At 44.5% G+C, this 24,138-nt stretch overlaps 1 protein-coding gene across 2 annotated transcripts; it reads left to right on the forward strand.

Moving 5' to 3' along the window:
• The first annotated feature begins 1,972 nt into the window (after nucleotides 1–1,972).
• On the forward strand, nucleotides 1,973–21,962 carry LOC102934304 (fructosamine 3 kinase related protein). Of its 2 annotated transcripts, none has more exons than XM_043528367.1 (6): nucleotides 1,973–2,103; nucleotides 11,158–11,309; nucleotides 17,551–17,642; nucleotides 18,137–18,219; nucleotides 18,740–18,862; nucleotides 20,007–21,962. In XM_043528367.1, exons 1-6 carry the CDS (start codon nucleotides 1,987–1,989, stop codon nucleotides 20,343–20,345), a joined length of 906 nt encoding a protein of 301 aa, XP_043384302.1. In that variant the 5' UTR covers nucleotides 1,973–1,986; the 3' UTR covers nucleotides 20,346–21,962. The 2 variants fall into 2 exon arrangements, with proteins under 2 accessions (XP_043384302.1, XP_037770131.1); XM_037914203.2 differs by having other exon boundaries at nucleotides 2,059–2,406.
• The last annotated feature ends 2,176 nt before the right edge of the window (nucleotides 21,963–24,138 follow it).

A 24,138-nucleotide genomic window follows, 5' to 3' on the forward strand; every position in this document is an offset into this window, starting at 1 on the left:
TTTTGTTTTCATGGACTATTTATTTTCTTGGTTTCCCCAGCAGAGGAAAGCCTTAGACTGAGCTGGGGGGAAGTTGCCCTCTCTAGAAAGTGGCCTAGAGACAGCAGCCTTGGTTGTCAGGCTACCCTGGGTCAGAGCCTAGTGGAGTGGGAGGGCCTGCACTCCCCTAACAACAATCACCTGCCCCTGGTCATGGGGGTTGCGGCCCTGACTGTTTGGCCATGCTTCCTGACCAACCGCTGAGTGAGGATGAAGAAAAGGAGTACTTGTGGCACCTTAGAGACTAACCAATTTATTTGAGCATAATCTTTTGTGAGCTACAGCTCACTTCATCAGATGCATGTAGTAGAAAATATAGTAAGATTTTACATATTCAGAGAATATGAAACAATGGGTGTTACCATACACACTATAATGAGTGGTCAGTTAAGGTGAGCTATTACCAGCAGGAGAGAAAAAACACCTTTTGTAGTGATAATCAAGATGGCCCATTTCCAGCAGTTGACAAGAATGTGTGAGGAACAGTAGTGGGGTGGGCGGGGGGGGAATAAACATGGGGAAATAGTTTTACTTTGTGTAATGACACATCCACTCCTAGTCTTTATTCAAGCCTAATTTAATGGTGTCCAGTTTGCAAATTAATTCCAATTCAGCAGTCTCTTGTGGGAGTCTGTTTTTGAAGTTTTTTTTTGTTGTAATATTGCGACTTTTAGGTCTGTAAGCGAGTGATCAGAGAGATTGAAGTGTTTATTCCCCCTCCCCTCCCCCCCGACTGTTCATCACAGGTTGTCAACTGCTGGAAATGGCCCATCTTGATTATCACTACAAAAGGTGTTCGTGGTTGGTTTTTTTTTTTTTTTTTTTTCTCTCTCCTGCTGGTAATAGCTCACCTTACCATACACACTATAACAAGAGTGATAAGTTAACACCCATTGTTTCATGTTCTCTGTGTAGATACAATCTTCCCACTATATTTTCCACTGCATGCATTCAGTGAAGTGGGCTGTAGCCCATGAAAGCTTATGCTCTAATAAATTTGTTAGTCGCGAAGGTGCCACAAGTACTCCTGTTCTTTTTTGTGGATACAGACTAACACGGCTGCTACTCTGAAACCTGTCCTTATCTAAAGGATCTTTTCCATTTCTAAATTTGTCAATTAGTTGCCATAGAAAATTCTTTGTGAAATTAAGGAAAACAATTTCAGTAGGAAAGGAACACTATCATTCTGCATCATTTCAGACAACATATTGCTATAGCTGCTCTGGTTAGTTCCTACTATTAGCAAAATATTCTTGTTTAAGAACAAATCTAATATATTATTCTGTAATAACCGGAAAGCACTGACTCCAAATATTTTTAAAAGCACAGTATTTTGCTATTATCTTGTTTCAGTGACAGTAGCAATATATATATATTTCCCTACAAACTGTTTTTCCTGTCCATGTGCTTCCTTTGCGCTTCAATTAGGAAAGAATCTAAACGCACCCTAGGGAAACAAGTTGAAAGAGAACCCTTTTCACAGTCTGTTTGTGAAATAAAACACTCCAGAAGAGGGGCAACTGTTGGTAATATTAACTGGACTAGCTTGGGTACCTGCCCAGTGTGGACCAAACGACCAGGGAAAATGCCAGAATTATTTGGCCTAGTCACTGCATTGAGATGGGGGGGGAGGGAAGGTGACTAGAAAAACAGTGGGTCCCCTTTGGTCCTCATCTCTTGCTGGTTCATGATTCCCTCTTCTCGGCCGTGACCCCCCCCCCCCCCCCCCCAAAAAAAAAAAAAAAAAAGGCACAGGCAAAGCAGTGACTACTTGAGTTCACATTTTGTTCTGGGGTTCAGCTTTCTCCCCCATACAGTCTGCAAAGCAGCAACACCGTCCCCCACAGCCCCTCTCTGCCCTCCACGGCACTGACTCCGGCATGTGTCACTATCTACCTGCCCCAATGCAAAGCAGTTTCCCCTCCCCCTCAGCTCTCCTCTGCCCCAATGCAATGCTCCCCTCCCCCTCGGTCCCTCTCCGCCGCCGTACAGCCTCCCCGAATACAAAGCCGTGGTCCCCCGGCCCTGGCCGCTCCCAGCACAGGCAGCCTCGCGCCCTCCCGGGTTCTCAGATCCAGCAGGCGCCTGCCCAGGCTTCGCTCAGGCCGTTGTCACTGCGCATGCCTAGTGACAGCAAGGGAGGAGGCTCCAGGCTCCCTAGCGGCTGGGCTGCTCGGCGTGCGCGCCCCGCCCGCCCTGGCTCGTGCGGGCCGCCGGGGGAGCAGCATGGAGGCCGCGCTGAAGCGGGAGCTGGGCACCTCGGTGCTGCGGCCCACGGGCCACTCGGGCGGCGGCTGTATCAGCCAGGGCCAGAGCTACGACACCGACGGGGGCCGGGTCTATGTGAAGAGCAACTCCAAGGCGGGGGTTAGCGGCGGGCCCGGGGCTCCCCTGGGGGACGGGGGGCTGGGTTAGCGGCGGGCCCGGGGCTCCCCTGGGGGGGCGGGGGGCTGGGTTAGCGGCGGGCCCGGGGCTCCCCTGGGGGCTGGGTTAGCGGCGAGCAATTGGGCAGAGTGGCAGGGGGTTTCACTCGGGGGCTTGCCTCCTCACTGGAGGGGGACTAATTGGAGGGCTGTTCGTGCTAAAAATGAGCTGGCTTCACCTCTCAGGATTGGATGGGGAGAGCATTGCATAGGCTCGGGTGTAAGAGTGAGTAGTTGTAGAGCTGTCTGTACCATCTAGGGCTGAGTGTAGGTAGGGGGTTGCTTAGGGTCAGCAAAATGCCTAGTAACTCCTGTTTGTAGAAATATTTCATCTGGAAGCCAATTACTGTAGATCTGAGACATTCCTCTTGATGGCAACGCTTTGCTTATACTGCATTTGGCTAGAGTTTGTCTGGGTACTTCTATAATAACACGTATGTATGTGTCTTATAAGAAAGGCAAATAAATTCACTTATAAATGTAAAAAAACCTTCCTGTTTGAAGGACCATGCTGGGTGGATGTTTGCTAACCTAACTAAGAGCTGGTTTGGGGCATAGTTAGTTTTATGCCACATGCTTGGAGATACAGACTCCATCTTCTGGGTGGGATGGAATTAAGTATTTATCTTCATTGATCGCTAGGGTGGGTGACAAGGTCTGGTGGTCCTTGGGGTGAGCAGCTATATTTGCATCAGGCACCTCGCAATATCAGCTAGCCACAGACTGCAGCACAATGGTATATTTAATGTCCTACAGGATAACATGGCAATGCTCGCTACAGATATTATTGTGCCCCATCACCTTACTACAAAGATTTGAAATAGACTGTTTTATCCTTTCTAATGTATTGGGGATGTAATAATAGAATTATAGAATGGGAAGGGACCTCAAGAGGTCATCTAGTCCAGTCCCCTGCACTCAAGGCAGGACTAAGTATTATCTAGACCATCCCTGACAGGTGTTTGTCCAACCTGCTCTTAAAAATCCCCAGTGATGGAGATTCCACAACCTCCCTAGGCAATTTATTCCACTGCTGAACCAGGAAGTTTTTCCTAATGTTCCTAATGTCCAACCTAAACCGCACTTGCTGCAATTTAAGCCCATCGCTTCTTGTCCTATCCTCAGAGGTTAAGAAGAACGTTTTTTCTCCCTCTTCCTTGTAACAACCTTTTATGTACTTGAAAATATGTCCCCTCTCAGCCTTCTCTTTTCCAGACTAAACAATCCCAATTTTTTCAGTCTTCCCTCATAGGTCATGTTTTCTAGACCTTTAATCATTTTTGTTGCTCTTCTCTGGACTTTCTCCAGTTTGTCCACAACTTTCCTGAAATGTGGCGCCCAGAACTGGACACAATACTCCAGTTGAGGCTTAATCAGCACGGAGTAGAGTGGAAGAATTACTTCTCGTGACTTGCTTACAATAATCCTGGGTCCTGTACTATTCAGTATTTTTGGATAATGGAGCAAGAGTATGCTTATAACATTTGCAGATGACACCGAGCTGGGAGGGGTTGCAGGCACTTTTGAGGACAGGATTAGAATTAAAAACAACCATGACAAATTAGAGAACTGTTCTGAAATCAACAAGATGAAATTCAGTACTTCACTTAGGAAGTAAAAATCAAATGCACAACGACAAAATGGGGAATAATTGGCTAGTACTGATGAAAAGGATCTGGGGGTTATAGTGGATCTCAAATTGAATAAGAGTCAACAATGATGCATTTGCAAAAAAGTCTAATATTCTTCTGGGCTGTATTAACAGGAGTGTCCTATGTAAGACAGCTGCACTTGGCATTGGTGAGACCTAAGCTGGAGTATCATTTCCAGTTCTGGGTGCCACACTTTAGGGAAGATGTGGACAATTTGGACAGAGTCCAGGGGAGAACAAAAAAATTATAAAACCTTTAGAAAACCTGATGTATGAGGAAAGGTTTAACAAAAAACAACCCACTTAGTCTTGAGAAAAGGCCGAGGGGAACCTGATAACAATCTTCAAATATGTTAATGGCTGTTATTAAGCAGATAGATGGTGATTGATTGTTCTCCATGTCTGTTGAAGGTTGGACAAGGAGTAATCAGCTTAATCTGCAGCAAAGGAGATTTAGGTTCAATATGAGGAAAAACTTTCTAACTTCAAGGATAGTTTAGCTCTGGAATAGGCTTCCAAGGGAGGTTGTGGAATCCCAGTCTTTGGAAGCTTTTAAGAACAGGCTAAACACCTGTCATGGATGGTTTGGTCCTGCCTCAGCGCAAGGGGCTGGACTCGATGACTTTTCTAGATCCCTTCCAGTCCTACATTTCTATGTTTCTGTGATTCTTTAGGATGTAAGTCAGTCTGCAACTGCCTGGACTTAGGAAGAAACTTCCCTTATGGAGCAGAGTTTTCCATAATTGTGTTTGATGGGGTTTCTTGCGTACTCCTTTTCAGTATCTGGTACAAGCCATTGTGTGAGACAGGATAGTGCATTAGATGGAACATTGGTCTTATACAGAATGGTAGTTCTGTGTTTCTGCTGGAAGTGAGGAAAATTATAACAGGAAGATATTCTAAGGGTACATTTCATTTAGGACCTAGGTGGAAGGAGAACAGTGGACACATGCAAGAAAGCAAGAAAGAACTATCTACCTGTAGTACAACAGCTTTAGGGGGAAAATTTGAAAGAAAGTTTCCACTATGTCTGTTCCCAGTCTTCCTACCCTTTCCTGCTTGGTGGTATGAGCAGCAGGGTAACAATGTCATTCATAAAAAGAAAAGGAGTACTTGTGGCACCTTAGAGACTAACCAATTTATTTGAGCATGCTTATGCTCAAATAAATTGGTTAGTCTCTAAGGTGCCACAAGTACTCCTTTTCTTTTTGCGAATACAGACTAACACAGCTGTTACTCTGAAATGTCACTCATGTTGAGGTCCGAGGTGGAAAGGTGATGAAAGGGCTTGTTGTCTAGTTGTAGACTTAGAGCACCTAGTTGTGATGGCAACCTAGTACTTCCACTTGGGCCTCAGTTAATACATACAACACTCTGGCAATAATTTTTTCAGCACATTTGGGAGTGCTTGAAAGAACTAGGAGCAGGATGGTGCTGAGTAATAAAGGAGAGATGTTGCTTTAAACAAAAAAGTCAGAAGACCTGGATTAATTTGCTATTCAGTCGGCCACTGTTTTCTATGCTTTTGCATGTCTATAAATGCCGAGTGCTGATGAAAGCAAACGTCACCTGACTGTATTATAATGCTGTGCTGTGTATGCAGCAATGCACTATATCAGCAGTTCTATTATCAAGGTTTGTTTTTAGTTATTTACGCTATCAAAATTTGCAACTGGCTTAAGCCTGGCATAGTGTTTCAGGCAGAGATACAATTTTATTTAACCAATTTAGGCATTTGTAAGTCATAAAGTATCAAACTCCTTAATAGATAATTCAAGAATTCTTGCTTGCCTCCAGTCTGGGGAGTTTGTACTCTATGCCCACTGCAGTTTGTCCTGTGACTTTAATTCCTGTATCTGGCCCCAAACTGTTCTGTTGCTATTTTATTCACTAGGCAGTTATATTTTATTAGTTTCATTAATGCTTATAGCATAGACTGCAGCTTCGCTGATGTCTACACTACGAAATTAGGTCGATTTTATAGAAGTCGATTTTTAGAAATCGATTTTATACAGTTGATTGCATATGTCCACACTAAGCGCATTAAGTCAGCGGCGTGCGTCCTCACTACTGTGGCTAGCATCGACTTATGGAGCGGTGCACTGTGGGTAGCTATCCCGCAGTCTCTGCCGCCCATTGGAATTCTGGGTTAAGCTCCCAGTGCCTGATGGGGCCAAAATATTGTCGAGAGTGATTTTGGGTACATGTCGTCAGTCGCCCCTCCCTCCGTGAAAGCAACAGCAGACAATCGTTTCGCGCCTTTTTTCCGTGCAGACGCCATCCCACAGCAAGCATTGAGTCCGCTCAGCTCAGCTCACCGTCACTGCGGCTGTTGTGTCCTGGGTGCTGCTGTCAGCAGACGTTGCAGTAGGTCTGGTAACTGTCGTCATCCACCGCTTCCACTGCAACTCTGCTCTCCTGCAGCTCGGGGGATCTGTTCTGGTCCACCTGGGTGCTGCTAACTGTCGTCATCCACCGCTTCTGCTGTAACTCTGCGCTCCTGCAGACGCCATACCACGGCAAGCATGGAGCCTGCTCAGCTTACAGTCACAGCTGCTGTTGTGAGCATTGTAAACACCTTGTGCATTATGCTGGAGTATATGCAGAACCCGGCTAAGAGACACCAGCACAAGGAGGATTTTGATGAGGACATGGACACAGATGTTCCTGAAAGCACGGGCTGTGGAAATTGGGACATCATGGAGGCAGTGGGACTGGTTGATACAGTGGAATGCCGATTCTGGGCCAGGCAAACAAGCACAGACTGGTGGGACCGCATAGTGTTGCAGGTCTGGGATGATTCACAGTGGCTGCGAAACTTTTGCATGCGTAAGGCCACTTTCCTGGAACTCTGTGAGTTGCTTTCCCCCACCCTGAAGCGGAGGAATACCAAGATGAGAGCTGCCCTGACAGGTGAGAAGCGAGTGGCGATAGCCCTGTGGAAGCTGGCAATACCTGAATGCTACTGGTCAGTCAGGAATCAATTTGGAGTGGGCAAGTCTACTGTGGGGGCTGCTGTGATCCAAGTAGCCAATGCAATCACTGAGCTGCTGCTATCAAGGGTAGTGACTCTGGGAAATGTGCAGGTCATAGTGGATGGCTTCGCTGCAATGGGGTTCCCTAACTGTGGTGGGGCGACAGACGGAACGCATATCCCCATCTTGGCACCAGACCACCTTGCCAACCAGTACGTAAACCGCAAGGGGTACTTTTCAATGTTGCTGCAAGCACTGGTGGATCACAAGGGACGTTTCACCAACATCAACGTGGGATGGCCGGGAAAGGTACATGACGCTCGCATATTTAGGAACTCTGGGCTGTTCGAGCAGCTGCAAGAAGGGACTTACTTCCCAGACGACAAAATTACTGTTGGGGATGTTGAAATGCCAATAGTTATCCTTGGGGACCCAGCCTACTCCTTGCTTCCATGGCTCATGAAGCCTTACACAGACAGCCTGGACAGTAGTAAGGAGCAGTTCAACTATAGGCTGAGCAAGTGCAGAATTGTGGAAGAATGTACTGTTTGACATTTAAAAGCTCGCTGGCGCTGTTTGCTGTCTAGGTCAGACCTCAGCACAACCAACATTCCCATTGTTATTGCTGCTTGCTGTGTGCTCCATAATATCTGTGAGAGTAAGGGGGAGACATTTATGGCGGGGTGGGAGGTTGAGACAAATCGCCTGGCATCCGATTTTGAGCAGCCATACATTCTTCTGTGATTAGAAGAGCACAGCTACGTGCACTGCGCATCAGAGAGGCTTTGAAAACCAGTTTCCTGACTGGCCAGGCTACGGTGTGACCATTGTGTGTGTTTCTCTTTGCTTCAAACCCACTCCCCTTGGTTGATTTTAATTTCCTGTAACCAAACCACCCTTCCTCCCCTCTTCGAAATAAAGTAACTATTGTTTTGAAACCATGCATTCATTCTTTATTAATTTTTTTTAAAAAGTGAGTTAACTGACAAGGTAGCCCAGGTGGGGTTGGGGAGGAGGGAAGGACAAGGCTACATTGCTTTTTGTAGCCACACTACAAATCAGACTGTTTGAATGACAGCCTTCTGTTGCTTGGGCCATCCTCTGGAGTGCAGTGGCTGGGTGCCTGGAGCCTCCCCCCCAGCATTCTTGGGCGTCTGGGTGAGGAGGATATGGAACTTGGGGAGGAGGTCAGGTGGTTATACAATGGATGCAGCGGGGATCTGTGCTTCTGTGGGCTTTCCTGCAGCTCCACCAGATGCTTCATCATGTTCGTTTTCTCCCCCATTAGCTTCCGCTCTTCGCGCTCCTGCCTCCGCTCTTCACGCTAACTTAATGCTTTCCTGGCCTCTAACACTGAATGCCTCCATGCATTAAGCTGTGCCCTATCACTGCGGGAGGACTGCATGAGCTCGGAAAACATGTCATCGCGAGTGTGGTTTTTTTCACCTTCTAATCTGCGATAACCTCAGGGATGGAGATGATCAGGGGAGCGTAGAAACATTTGCACCTGGGGGGGAGATAAAAAGGGAGAATAAAATTTAAGATGATACATGTCTGAGAACGAAAGGGATACTCTTTCACAGTGAATCAAGCAGTTCACAGCAGACAGAACATGTGTTTTTTAGGTACAAGGTTGCATTTTGCCTTTTATATTGAGTGCCTGCTGGTATGGTGACACATCACACGCTACTGGGCAACAGAATTCGGTTTCCAGGCAGCCATGGTAAGGCACAGGGTACGTGGGGTTGGCTTCTTACACATAACATGTGAGAATGGTTTCAAACTGCAGCACCATCCTTTCCCATAGCAAGCAATGGGTTGGGTTTCATATTTAAAAGGAGGGGCTGCGGTTTTTGGGTAGATATGCAGCACCCACCTCCCCTCACCGCGTGGCTGTTCTCTGGGTTGATCCCTTTACCCCTCTCCCCACCACGTGGCTATTCTCCAGGATGATCCCTTTTAGCCAAGCGAAAACAGACCAGTATGAACGGGCTGTTCCCTTACAAAAATTTACTGTTTTACTGTTCCCTTACAAAAATTCCCCTATTTCAACCAGGTGACCATGAATGATATCCCTCTTCTGAGGCTAACACAGAAAGATATAGACCGAATGTTGCTTGAATGCAACCAAAACCCAGGACCATTCGCTGCCATGCTTTGTGCTGCATTGATTCCAGAATACTTGCTACTGGCTTGCCGTGGTAAAGTGTTCTACTGTGGAGGACGAAATAAGGCAGTCCTCCCCAGAAATCTTCTGCAAAGGCTTTCAGAGTACCTCCAGGAGAGCTTCATGGAGATGTCCCTGGAGGATTCCCACTCCATCCTCAGACATGTGAACAGACTTTTCCAGTAGCTGTACTGGCTGCAAATGCATCCCAGTTCTTCAGGGCAAATCAAACATTAAACGCTATTGCTTTTAAACCCTGTACTGTAGTTACAAATATTCACTCACCAGAGCTGCCTTCTCTGGCTTCAGGGTCGGGGATCCCGCCTTTGGAGGGTATTGGGTCCAGGGTGATGAAAAGGTCCTGGCTGCCGGGGAGAATGGATTCACTGCTTGTCTGCTGCGCATTCTTCTCCTCCTCCTCCTCATCCACAAAATCCTTCTCCCTGTTGCGTGAGACTCCCCCTTTGCAGGTGTCCACAGACAGTGGTGGGGTAGTGGTAGGGTCCCCCCCAGAATGCCATGCAGCTGATCATAGAAGCGGCATGTATGGGGGTCTGACCCGGAGTGCCTCCTTTGTCTTTTGGTAGGCTTGCCTGAGCTCCTTAACTTTCACGCGGCACTGCTGTGTGTCCCTGTTGTAGCCTCTCTCCATCATGCCCTGTGAGATTTTGGCAAATATATTCGCATTTCTTCTTTTTGCTCGGAGTTCTTCCTGCACAGATGCTTCTCCCCATACAGCAATCAGATCCAGTGTCTCCCTTTCAGTCCATGCTGGAACTCGTTTGCGATCCTGGGGGGACTGCATGTCACTTGTGCTGCTGAGCTCGCCACGCTGACCAAACAGGAAATGAAATTCAAAAGTTCCCGGAGTTTTTCCTGTGTACCTGGCTAGTGCATCGGAGTTCAAAGTGCTGTCCAGAACGGTCACATTGGAGCACTCTGGGATAGCTCCCGGAGGCCAATACCATCGATTTGCGTCCGCACTACCCCAAATTTGACCCCACAAGGTCAATTTTAGCACTACTCCCCTTGCCAGGGAGGAGTACAGAAGTTGATTTTAAGAGCCCTTTAAGTCGACGGAACAGGATTGGTTGTGTGGACGCATCCATTTTAAAATCGACCTAATACGGCTAAATTCGACGTAACCCGTAGTGTAGAACAGGGCTAAGAGACCTTTTGTCCAATCCTTTCTCTCCTTGATAGTATTTACTTATGTGATTAGTCCCATTGAAATCAGTGGAGAGTAAGTACTACTCAACATGTATGGCATTGGAAGAATCAGGCCCTAAAGTTGTAACTTGAATAGATTCTCATTTGAAAGAACATCACAGCTGCAGGTTAGCCACAAAGTCATTCATTATATTTTGCTGAGAACATAAACTTAAGGGATGGCAGCAGTTATTTTGATATTTGTAGCTAGACTTTTAGGTAGACTATTGATTTTATGCAAAACTACACAGAATACCAACATGTAACACTGTCCTTTTAATGTATCTATTGATGATGTTTGTATCCATTTTTCTACTCAGATGCTGCACATCACGTTAATACAGTATTTTTGTCAGCAGTATGCATGTGAACTCTGTTCCATGAATGGAGATGGAGCCTGTTACCCAGGCCTTGATTGTTGAGTTATCTGCCTGACCCTACAAAATGCTAGAAGCTACGCTGCTTCTATAGGGGCAGGTTTATGGATAGGAACTTCTGTAATTCTGAAATTTATTGTCAGGTCTATAGGTCAGACTTAGCAGTGTAGGTATCACAACTCTGGACCACTGGTATCTTGTACCCGCTCTAGCAAAAAACACGCTACTGTCTGTTTAAAATGTTTACTTGGGGAAAGACCTTCATTTAGCCATAAGAGCATTCAAGGGGAGTGACTTTTTCCTTTGTATTTGACAGGCCAGAAGAATGTTTGAGGGAGAAATGGAAAGTTTATCAGCCATCCTGGAAACACAGACAGTAAAGGTGCCCAAACCCATCAAAGTTATAGACGTGCCAGGAGGCAGCACTCTATTTGTGATGGAGCATTTGGAAATGAGGAGTCTTAACAGGTAAATTCTAATTGTGTCATTGCTTCTTGCTGTGACCAGAAATTTAGATTTAAGGGAAACCATTTAAATTACTTGTTTTGGGGATGAAAATTCATTTTGATATGTTGGGTTTTTTTTGCTAGATCTGGAAAGGAGGGGAAGCTGCACGCTGTATACGGTGCCCTTTAGTATCTCCCAATACTTTTAAACCATGAATCAATCATAAACTGAAGAGAAGCTCCAGTTATTGGGAAGAGACAGATGATAGTTACGAGAGGTTCAACTATTAGAAACATAGGTAGCTGGGTTTGCGAGAGAAACATATGGTGACTTGCCTGCCTTGTGCAAAGGTTACGGATCTCTCAAGACATCTAGATAGACTTATGTGTAGGGCTGGGGAGAAGCCGGTGGTCGTGGTTCATGTAGGTACCAGTGATATAGGGAAAGATAGGAGAGAGGTCCTGGAGGCCAAATTTAGGCTGCTAAGTAAGAGATTGAAGTCCAGGACCTCCAAGGTAGCATTCTCTGAAATGCTTCCAGTTCCACGTGCAGGGCCAGTTAGACAGGCAGAACTGCAGGGTCTCAATGTGTGGATGAGACGATGGTGTAGGGAGGAGGGGTTTAGATTTATTAGGACCTGGGGAAACTTTTGGGAAAGGGGGAGCCTATACAGAAAGAAAGGGTTCCACCTTAACCAAAATGGAACCAGATTGCTGGCACTTATAATTAAAAAGGTCATAGAGCATTTTTAAAACTAAGGGGTGGGGGAAAGCCGACAGATGCGGAAGAGCACATGGTTCGGACAGATACATCCCTTAGGGGAGGATCTATTAATGGAAATTCTCTACCTCCTAGTAAGGAGGAGAGGATGGAAGATGATAAAATTCGGGTAGGATCTGATGAGAAACAGTCTAACGAAAAAGAGTCCCATTCAATTACATCATGTAATGGCAGACAGCTAAAAAGTGGCAAGTTTTTTAAATGCATATATGCAAATGCTAGAAGTCTAAATAATAAGATGGGTGAACTAGAGTGCCTCATATTAAATGAGAATATTGATATAATAGGCATCACAGAAACTTGGTGGAATGAGGATAATCAATGGGATACAGTAATACCAGGGTACAAAATATATCGGAAGGACAGAACAGGTTGTGCTGGTGGGGGAGTGGCACTATATGTGAAAGAAAGCGTAGAATCAAATGAAGTAAAAATCTTAAGTGAACTAAACTGTACCATAGAATCTCTATGGATAGTAATTCCATGTTCTAATAATAAGAATTTAGCAGTAGGGATATATTACTGACCACCTGACCAGGATGGTGATAGTGACTGTGAAATGCTCAGGGAGATTAGAGAGGCTATAAAAATAAAAAAAAAAAAAAATAATGGGGGATTTCAACTATCCCCATATTGACTGGGTACATGTCACCTCAGGATGGGATGCAGAGATAAAGTTTCTTGACACCTTAATTGACTGCTTCTTGGAGCAGCTAGTCCTGGAACCCACAAGAGGAGAGGCAATTCTTGATTTAGTCCTAAATGCAGCAGAGGATCTTGTCCAAGAGTTTTAAATAGCTGGACCGCTTGGTAATAGTAACCATAATATAATTAAATTTAATATCCCTGTGGCAGGGAAAACACTATAATGGCCCAACACTGTAGCATTTAATTTCAGAAAGGTGACTACACAAGGAAGTTATGAAACAGAAATTAAAAGGTACTGTGCCAAAAGTGAAATCCCTGCAAGCTGCATGGAAACTTTTTAAAGACTCCATAATAGAGGCTCAACTTAAATGTATACCCCAAATTAAAAAACATAGTAAGAGAACCAAAAAAGTGCCACCCCATGGCTAAACAACAAAGTAAAAGAAGCAGTGAGAGACAAAAAGGCATCCTTTAAAAAGTAGAAGTTAAATTCCTAGTGAGGAAAAGAGAAAGGAGCATAAACTCTGGCAAATGAAGTGTAAAAATATAATTAGGAAGGCCAAAAAAGAATTTGAAGAACAACTAGCCAAAGACTCAAAAAGTAATAGCAAATTTTTTTTTAAGTACATCAGAAGCAGGAAGTCTGCTTAACAATCAGTGGGGCCACTGGACGATTGAGTGGCTAAAGGAGAACTCAAGGAAGATAAGGCCACTGTGGAGAAAGTAATTGAATTCTTTACATCACTCTTTGTGGCTGAGGATATGAGGGCGATTCCCAAACCTGAGCCATTCTTTTTAGGGGACAAATCTGAGGAAATGTCCCAGATTGAGGTGTCATTAGAGGAGGCTTTGGAACAAATTGATAAACTAAAAATAAATCACCAGGATTAGATTGTATTCACCCAAGAGTTCTGAAGGAACTCAAATGTGAAATTGCAGAACTACTAACAGTAGTTTGTAACCTATCATTTAAATCAGCTTCTATACCAAATGACTGGAGGATAGGTAATGTGACTCCAATTTTTAAAAAGGGCTCCAGAGGTGATCCTGGCAATTACAGACCAGTAAGCCTGACTTCAGTACTGGGCAAACTGGTTGAAACTATAGTAAAGAACAAAATTGTCAGACATATAGATGAACATAATTTGTTGGGGGAAAGTCAACATGGTTTTTGTAGAGGAAAATCATGGCTCAGCAATCTACTAGAATTTGAGGGGGTCAAGAAGCATGTGGACACGGGGGATCCAGTGGATATAGTGTACTTAGATTTTCAGAAAGTCTTTGACAAGGTCCCTCACCAAAGGCTCTTAAGCAAAGAAAGCGATCATGGGATAAGAGGAAAGGTCCTCTCATGGATTGGTAGGTGGTTAAAAGATAGGAAACAAAGGGTAGGAATAAATGGTCAGTTTTCAGAATGGAGAGAGGTAAATAGTGGTGTCTTCCAGGGGTCTGTACTGGGACCAGGCCTATTCAACGTATTCATAAATGATGTGGAAAAAGGGGTGAACAGTGAGGTGGCAAAATTTGAAGATGATACAAAACTACTCAATATAGTTAGGTCCCAAGCAGACTGCAAAGAGCTACAAAAGGATCTCACAAAACTGGGTGACTGGGCAATTAAAATGGCAGATGAATGCAAAGTAGTGCACATTGGAAAACATAATCCCCACTATACATATAAAATGATGGGGTCTAAACTAGCTGTTTCCACTTACAAAAGAGATCTTGGTGTCATTGTGGATAGTTCTCTGAAAACATCCACTCAATGTGCAGCAGCAGTAAAAAAAAAACGAACAGAATGTTGGGAATCATTAGGAAAGGGATTGATAATAAGACAGAAAATATCATATTGCCTCTATATAAATCCATGGTATGCCCACATCTTGAATATTGCGTGCAGATGTGGTCGCCCTATCTCAAAAAAATATATATTGGAATTGGAAAAGGTTCAGAAAAGGGCAACAAAAATTATTAGATGTATGGAACGGTTGCCATAGGAGGAGAGATTAATAAGACTGGGACTTTTCAGCTTGGAAAAGAGACGACTAAGGGGGGATATGATTGAGGTCTATAAAATCATGACTGGTTTGGAGAAAGTAAATAAGGAAGTGTTATTTACTCCTTCTCATAACAGAAGAACTAGGGGTCACCCAGTGAAATTAATAGGCAGCAGGTTTAAAACTAACAGGAAGCATTTCTTCACACAATACACAGTCAACCTGTGGAACTCTTTGCCGGAGGATGTTGTGAAGGCAAGGACTATAACAGAGTTAAAAAAAGAACTAGATAAGTTCATGGAGGATAGGTCCATCAGGGGCTATTAGCCAGGATGGGCAGGGATGGTGTCCCTAGCCTATGTTTGGCAGAAGCTGGGAATGGGCAATAGAGAGTAGATCACTTGATGATTACCTGTTCTGTTCATTCCCTCTGGGGCACCTGGCATTGGCCACTGTCGGAAGACGGGATACTGAGCTAGATGGACCTTTGGCCTGACCCAGTATGGCTGTTCTTATGAAGACTTCGCAGTAAGAATTGTGGGAGTTAGGGAAAAAAACTCCGAGATCATCTTACCACGTGATGCTTACCTTTGTGGGAAATGAAGCTCTATTTATTGTTTCTTATATAGCACAGGAGTGGTGTACATTGCACTTCCAAATAGATAAAGATGAAGTTTGTGTCCTGAATATTGATAGCTTAAAATCTGAGGGCCTGATTGTCCCCTTTCCTGGAAGAAAACCCACTATGGAGGTTGTTCCTCAGTTGTTCCATCAGGGAGCTGAGTTGCCCCCTCCTCACCTCTCTGGGCTTCTGCAGCTGGCTTAGAGAGCCTATCAAGTAGCAGGGCTGCAGAAATATAATCGTGTTTGATTGCGCTACGGGTCCTCCTTGATCTGTGCTGGGCTCAGGAGATAGACATGCATGTCTGCTCAGTTTGCTCACTCCTCCTCTTGCCCCCTCCTATCTTGCGGATGCTCAGATTGATGAGGAGCCCACCGTGAGGTCCAGGGAATAAAAGGGATCCTGCTGCAAAGGTGGCTGAACTCCCTTTCTGTGAAAGTTGGGCAGAGATGAGCATGAATATGACCTTGATGTACTAATTTCAGAGGTGTGATCACGCCCCATGTTAGAATAGGAACAACAGGAAGAGATGACAGTGCACTGAATTCAGGGAGATGTTGTGGCAGGTGAAGACTAAGAGTGAGCATAAGGTAATGTGGGAGGCTAGTATCTTGAGTATTACATGGTAGGCTTCTATCTTGTGGGAGGAGTTGCAAAATTTTCAGGAGAATAAGAGCTTGTACTTGGAAAAAGTCTAAGCATGGAGGGTTAGAATGAGAGGGCAGAGGAGACGGATATGAGCTCAGAAGTCAAGAGGAGCAAATTCACATGGAGTTTTAAGTGGAGGGATAACTTCTAATTCTGATTGGAGATGGATAGGAAGCTAGTGATGGTGCTACAGGAGTTTTGGTCTTGTTTCCTTGAGGGTGAGAGCAGCCTAGCTTTTGCGTTCTGGTCTCTGACTTTGAGAGAGTAGAGGTCTCAGAGAGCCATAAAATTGCAATAGATGAGGTATGAAATGATTAAAAGAATAGACACTTTAGCAGAGGTAGAGCCCAGGAAAGGGTGAATCCAACTTATCCTCTGCCTCTAGAATGTAGCTGGAGGTGCAAAAACTAATAGGCTGTATGATGCATGATCTTCTCAGGCTGATTATTAAATGTACAGGCCTCATGTAGAGCTAATACATAGCAGAAATGTTGTATTGCAGTAATTACTTTGTATTAGGGTTTCTCTCACTTTCATTTCAATGTCACATTGTAAGAAATAGCCATTGTGTCCTAATAAATGCAATTTTCAGAACATTTTGCTCTTAAGCTTTTTTTCCCTCCTCAAAAAGATGTCTTTGTAGAGCAGGGGTCTCAAACACATGGCCCGCCAGGTTATTTTCTGCAGCCCGCGAGCTCCCCATGGCACCCCCACCCCTCCCAGCATTTACCTAGAGCGGCTCCAGCCTGGGGCGCACTGGGGGCAGGGCGGGCTCCCTGCCTGCCTGCCCTGCCCCCGCGCGGCTCCGGGAAGCAGCTGGGACCTGAGAGAGGGGGGAAACAAGGGTCTGTGTGTTGCCCTGGCCGCTCCTCCAGGTACCTCCCCTGAAGCTCCCATTGGCTGCGGTTCCCCATTCCTGGCCAATGGGAGCTTCGGGGGAGGTACCTGGAGGAGCGGCCAGGGCAACACACAGACCCCTGTTCCCCCTTCCCCCAGGTCCCAGCCACTTCCCAGAGTGGCACGGGGCAGGGCAGGCAGGCTGGGAGCCCGCCCTGCCTTCAGTGCGCACCGGGCCGGACCCGTGCCCCGAATCCTTCCTGCAGCCGAACCCTCTGCCCTGAGCCCCCTGCTGCACCCCACACCCCTCCTGCACCCCGACCCCCTGCCCTGAGCCGTCTGCCCCATCCTGCACCCCGACCCCCTGCACCTGAGCCCCCTGACGCACCCTGCACCGCTCCTACATCCCCTGGGGGCAAGAAGGGGGCGGAGTTGGTGTGGGGATTTCAGGGAAGGGGTTGGAATGGGGGAAGGGGCAGGGTGAGAAGAGGTGGGGGAGGGGTGGGGCCTCACAGAAGGGGTGGAGTGGGGGTGGAAGTGGGGCAGCCCTTGGACTAAGGTACTAGTCCTCATGGGGCCCTCGTGGTCATTTGAGTTTGAGACCCCTGTCGTAAAGCATGTGGAAAAGTTCTCAGCAAAGTACGTGAGTAAGTCCCTGCATATCAGGATGAGAATTCACTGCTTACTATATGCTTCAGTGATGCTAAAAGAACTTATTTTGGTTTCTTAGGCATTCAGCAAAGCTTGGGACACAGTTGGCTGATCTCCACCTTCACAACCAGAAACTTGGAGAGAAGTTGAAGAAAGAGGGGAATACTGTTGGTACAGTACATAGTTGTCTGTAAATTTAATGACCTTAAGCTAGTTAACAGATAACCTGTAAAACAGGCAGTTGCTAAAATGATTTTGTTATTTCAGGAACATCTATTTGGCTCCAATAACACTGTCATGCAAATAAACTTGGAACAAATTTTTTTTAGTATTTGAAACAAGATTCAAAAATAGCAAAAAGCTCTTTATCTCTTTCGTGGGCAAAATATTTCTTAGACTTGCTGTCCCCACTATTTATTCCAGATCGTTACCTACAAAAGCTTTGTTTCAAAGGAGAGATATCATCAGATGATGTAATTAAGATTAAAATTTAAACATTTTCAATCATGTCCTAAAGTTAACTGAAGGCAGTTTAATAAAGATACCGCAGTGTAAGCTGTCTGCTACCAGCAAACTACTGTATCTCCATCTGATCTAAAGCCTACGTACACTGAACATGCTTACAATCTTTGTAATCAATCTTTTTATTTTTTTTGGTTTGCAAGGTAAAAGTGAGGGGCAAACAGACATCCAGTTTGTGGATCGATTTGGCTTCCATACAGTCACCTGTTGTGGCTATCTCCCACAAGTAGGTTCTGCTTAAGTCTTGGAACTTATTTAACCTATTGACGCTTCTGTTGTTTTACGTTCTTAGGAATTTAAATGTAACACTTTAAGACTTTGCTGCACGTTTTTCTAATTGTGGAAGAGCAAATGCTTCGATTGTAGGAGATGAGTTTTTGCTTTGGTTTGGAAAACATAAAGGGCCAAGATTATTTTGGATGTAGCTCCATTGATTTCAGTGGAGTTACAGGAGGAATTAATATGTTCTAGATAGCTTGAAAAGCAACAGCCCAAGACAGGGTTTGGAGCTACATTGGGTAACTGTGACCTCTCTGCTGTTGCTTTTATTCAGTGAAATGAGATTTTAAAGAAGACTTGAACCTTTCCTGAACACTGGCTAAAATAGACAACTGAAATAGTAACACCTTGCACTAGACAGACATCAAGACACAAATTGTTTTATTTCCTAAAAGACTATATTTAAAAAATGCTGCCCTGTGTTATGCTATGTGTCCAATGCCTAACCTCTGATCCTGCTTTTCCAGGTGAATGACTGGCAGAATGACTGGGTGAGTTTCTATGCCAGGCAGCGAATCCAGCCCCAGATGGATATGATTGAAAAGAATTCAGGAGACAGGGAGGCAAGAGAACTTTGGGCACAGCTTCAGGTAGAAGAGCTCCCTGTGACTCTTAATTTATTGATAGCTAGGTGGGGTTAGTTGGTTTTTCTTTTAATAAAGAAATTAGGTCCAACCTTGTGTTGGCATGTTCTAGGATTTTGTGAGAAAGGAACATATATACCCAAAGACTCTACAACACCCTTTATGTGGAGGTAGAATGGCTTCATGCAGTGCTCCCCAATGCTATACTCTAAAGCAAATCCTTATAGGCTAGTCCTTTGGGTAGTGCTTTGCATTGCCAGTCCAGAGATCTTAGTTCAAGTTCATATCTCCTGTTCTCTGGAATGGGAGTGGTACATGCTCACTACCTGAAACACATGTAGGGGAATGCCATGGGTTACTCAACAGCATCACCATTTCAGATATGGGTTGCATTCATCTTTTTGAGTGGATGTTCTTTTAGTTATTTTCTCACTATTTTGTGGAACATGACATAAGAACAGCCATACTGGGTCAGTTCAAAGGTCCATCTAATCCAGTATCCCGTCTTCCGACAGTAGGCAATGCCAGGTGCCCCAGAGGGAATGAACAGAAAAGGGAATCGTCAAGTGATCCATCCCCTGTCACCCATTCCCAGCTTCTGGCAAACAGAGGGTAGGGACACCATCCTCTACTCATGGATAATAGGTTTCTTACCCCTTCTTCCAGTGGAACAGTATCTTTGAATTTGTTTGCAAATGGCTAAATTTGGAGTACTAAGTGAATGTTTAACTTTGGACTTTTTATAACACTGAAAAGTGATTACGACACATACTGAAGTTAGGAAGAAGTGACAAAAATGCAAGATGAAATCTCTAACAGAGACATTCCCCTGTATTGCAGGCTTGGGGATGGGATATACGATTGGATGACTATGGTCTTCAACCACTAATATCTATGATTCAGTAAAAGTAGAATCCATGTTGATCCCCCTCTGAAGTTTTTTATTTTAAATGTCAAAAGGTGCCAGTCTGTTTTGACTGGCAGTTAACCAGCTAATTTTTAAGAATGTTGAATTCATATTTCATAACCTTTATGTGTGTGCATGCTACTCTGATGATTTCAACATCTGCTGTCTGAAGTAACACTCACCCTAGCATTCCTCATCTTGAGGCATCTCACTGGTAACTCTTGCTTTCTTTTCCCTCCCCAGCTGAAGATACCCAGTTTGTTCTGTGACATGGAGATCGTTCCTGCTCTCCTTCATGGGGATCTGTGGGGAGGAAATGTAGCTGAGGATGACTCTGGCCCCATTATTTTTGACCCTGCTTCCTTCTATGGTCATTCAGAATATGAACTTGCGATAGCTGGGATGTTTGGTGGCTTCAGCAACTCTTTTTACTCTGCTTACCACAGTAAAATTCCCAAAGCTCCAGGGTTTGAGAAACGACTCAAACTCTACCAGCTTTTCCACTATATGAACCACTGGAACCATTTTGGATCAGGGTACAGAGGGTCTTCTCTAAACATCATGAGAAACCTGGTAAAATGACTTCACCCTCAAGCAGAGTATCTCCCCCCCCCACTTAGGAAAACTTCTTGGTGAGGCAACTACAATAATATTAAAACAGATATTTGACCCTCTCCCTCTTTGCACGCTAAAGATATAGAATCGGAGAGTCCTGCTGAATCCCAACTGTGGCATTTTCCATCCCTTTAAGATATAATCACTTGTTGCAGGAATAATTTGTTAGTTTGCTATCCAAGGAGATGCTAATTCCAGAGTTACATGAAAGAACTTGCAGGGTCAGGGTAGTGTTGAACAATTCTGTTTTGGTAGATTGAATCAGAGAAGAAAACTTGAGTGTAAATGACTTGGAAGAGGTCCTCTGATAGAGACCAACTGTGCCACATATTGCTAAATGTTTGCACTTGAACATTGACTCAAAAATCAACACAAAAAGCTTGGTGAAATGGAAGGATGGCCTTTCCTTACATACCAATGCAAATGGCTGAAGGAGTTGCTCATTGGGACTTTTCCTTCTGGTTGCTTGTTCGGCCAAATTCTTTTCAGCCATGCATTTCTAGGTACAGGTACTAAAGCAATAGCATGTTAACATGAAATCCTGAAAGGAATAAAAAATGATCAGAACAATTTTAATATGGTTCAAATGGGTGGAGTCCTCTGCCCATCCTGTTACATAGCACTGTGTCCAGACTTCTCAAATGTTTCATGTTTTGTGTGACACCATGTGTTTGGGCTTTGTTGGCACATTCCCAGGCAGTCCCGTATCTGCTAGTCAACCAGCTTCTGGCTAGAGCCTATTCAGAGCTGATACCTTCCTGCTTTTTGAATGGAGCTGTTGTCTGATAGGGTTTCCTTTCCTGCTGGATGTCTTCAGGCAGGGCTGGCTGCATGTACACTTCCTCGGGGGAGATACTGCTGACTGGCACACACAACTGACGATCATTTTTGTGGTTGCCACATAATTTGGCCATTAGTTCAGTACCATCAGATCAGTGGGTGGTTTCCACATAAGTTGTCCAGAATTCACACTGCAGGAGCCAGGATGTGTCTTTTTGTATTTCCGGGAGCCCCACAAGCTGCACTACTTAGCTGTTGGCATTAGGCATTCAAGACCAAAGGAAGTCAAAATTGGACTGTGTATGCATGTAAGAGCACCTCACCACTTAATACCTGTGTCACTAAAATTTCTTCAAAGAATTAATGCACGAAAACATTAGGTTGCAGGATAGTAAAACTGTTCCCTGTGTGCTTGCAGGACAGTAAAACTAAAACAATAGCTCTGCTGTCTAGCTGTGGGCTTCTAGTGATGTTTCGACAAAAGGACACCAGGTAGGTGAGAGAGATGCATGATTCCGTACATGCATGTTAAGCATATGGGAGTGATTTTTATTTAACTAAAATGTTTTTCACTGGATTTAAGTTGGTACTCTGATCTGCTGAATTTCTCTGACCGCTGGTTTTGCAGTGAGTACTGATATGAATTTTGGTGACTACTATTAGAATATTTCGCCTCCGCCTAATCCTAGTAGTAGTTTCACTGGCTATTAATTGTTGGCTGAAAAAAAACGCCAAACCTTGCTTGGCAGCAAAGGTTTTTCCTCATCTCCTGCTGTTTAAATAAAATATTAGTTTCCTAATTGATTATTGTTGTCTGTCTCTTGTCTGTATGAATAGCTTTCGGCTTACTTTCACAACTTGGAAGCTGCTCTAAACTGCTGGAGAATAGGAAGGTCCTATATCCTTCCCAATAAAAACCTGGTGTGACGGTTCTTGGGGCACCCAGGACAGTGACTTATCGTGTTACCTCCTTCCACCAGCATTGAGGTAGTCTTGCATTTGCCAAGGTGGGTGTCAGCTTCCTAACACCACCAGCTCTATCATTCAGGCCCTTTCCTGTGGGCCTTGCGTTGCAGGCTGGCACACCCCAGTCTCTGAGTTTCTTTGAAGTGTTCCCCTGTGCTATGCAGTCCCTGACACTGGTTACTCACAAAATTCACAGATCCCATGCTCCCAAAGGTGCAGTGTACCCCAGCTTTACCTTATACACTGTTCCTGTATAGCGCATCACACTTGTAATGACACAGAAAGAGGTTTATTTACGATAGAGATTCTGCTAGAAACAAGAGGGAATGATGGAAACACATTGTTACAATACAAAACAAAAGAATAAAACATGAACCTGGGTCTATACTTACTAACTATTAAACCCCCTATCCTATCGAATAAAGTAGATTCTGTCCCCCTACTCCCAGTTCAGTCTGTTACAGAACTGACTGGCTTCATGGCAGCCAGGATCCAATTTTTCACATGAACATCCCTGCTTCTCAAGATGTGTCTCCTCAATAAAAGGATCAAGAGTGCCCCCCCCCCCCCATGTACTGAAAGAGGCTTTTGTCTTTATTCATAGGCAGGGTGATTGTTGGTTATAATTTTTCTTTTTTTACCCCCAAGTAGTTTTGATTGTTTGCGGTTGTCTCTGAGGGTTTTCCATTTAAAATCTTGGGATGGAGCAAAGCTAGAAAGTTGGTTCTGGCTACCCAGGGTAGGGTGACAACTCCTTCCTGCTTGAATGGGCCATCACAGAGACATTATTCCCTGGTGACTAACCTTTATTTCAAGTCCATAAAGCATACTTTCAGTATATTATTACTCCATTATTACCTGTACATAGATTTCACAACGATTATGAATCTTGACACGCTGTGAGCTTTCTGTAGATATCTTACACATTACTCTTTGTGGATAAATATCCTGCAAGATGTGGTTGGTGTAGTGAGTTTGTCAGGTCTGAGGTGGTATTTTCACAGAATGGGACCCTTTGCCAAGGATTCTGTGTCACACCCAGATCCTGCTTTCTTACTCAAGGACAAAACTCCCATTGACTTCAGTTGGAGCTGAAGTAAGCTCAAAGACAGCATATTTGTGGAGTCTGTCACTGAATAAATTAACCTAGATACAGTGTAGCTGCGGGAGTGCCTGTCCATGTTGCCAGACGGTGCAAGTGACATTGCCCGGTTTGTTTCTAAGGGGGTAATGTTGTCAATCTATTACTCCAGCTGGCTTACAACATCCACGCAAACTTAATGGTTGCTTCCTGGGTAGTGGTGGGGGCAGTAATGATGATTGTTAGGCAGTGGCCAATGTGGCTGGAGCCCTCACTGTTCACTTCCAGACTCATGTTGAGGGTCATATTATTTCTGGGTGTTGTCTGGACTCCACTGCAATGCATGTCTAACCTGAGCACTCTTTAACTGTTCATTTTGTTTACAAATCTCTTCAGTAAATTGGAACTTTAAAAAAAAAAAAGTGTCTCAAACTGATAGCCTGCAACCAGAAGGTCAACTCTGATCTGAAAACAATGACAGATTTTGGATCAGTCACTTTCCAGAGCAATAAATCTCTCCAGAGATGGTAGCCCTCCCACACGCAGCAGAATTTTAGAAAAAATGATTATACTGTGTGCGGGCACTGAACAAAGATTGCAAATATAAATGGAGATTGAGCAAATAGGAATAACCATGTTGAAAGCAATAACAATTTCCTAGCATTTGGTTAATTTTTTTAATCTACATTCTGCTATAATTAAGGACCACAGTCTGTTATACAAGAATATATATGACATGCAAAGTGGCATCAGGCTCTGCTGTACCACCAATCTTTGGGTGCAGTGCTTTCTTCACCCAATAAGTGACCGCAGAGTCTCAAAGGGTGGCTAGGGTCTCTTCTGGAGAGGGGCAGCCAGTGAATTTTCTTAGGAATTGCTATATCCTATAAGGTGAAAAAATGTTAAGCGTTATCAGATATTTTCTTCCCCAAT

The sequence above is a fragment of the Chelonia mydas genome, chromosome 14 (genome assembly GCF_015237465.2).
Source record: "Chelonia mydas isolate rCheMyd1 chromosome 14, rCheMyd1.pri.v2, whole genome shotgun sequence".
Classification (NCBI taxonomy): Eukaryota; Metazoa; Chordata; order Testudines; family Cheloniidae; genus Chelonia; species Chelonia mydas.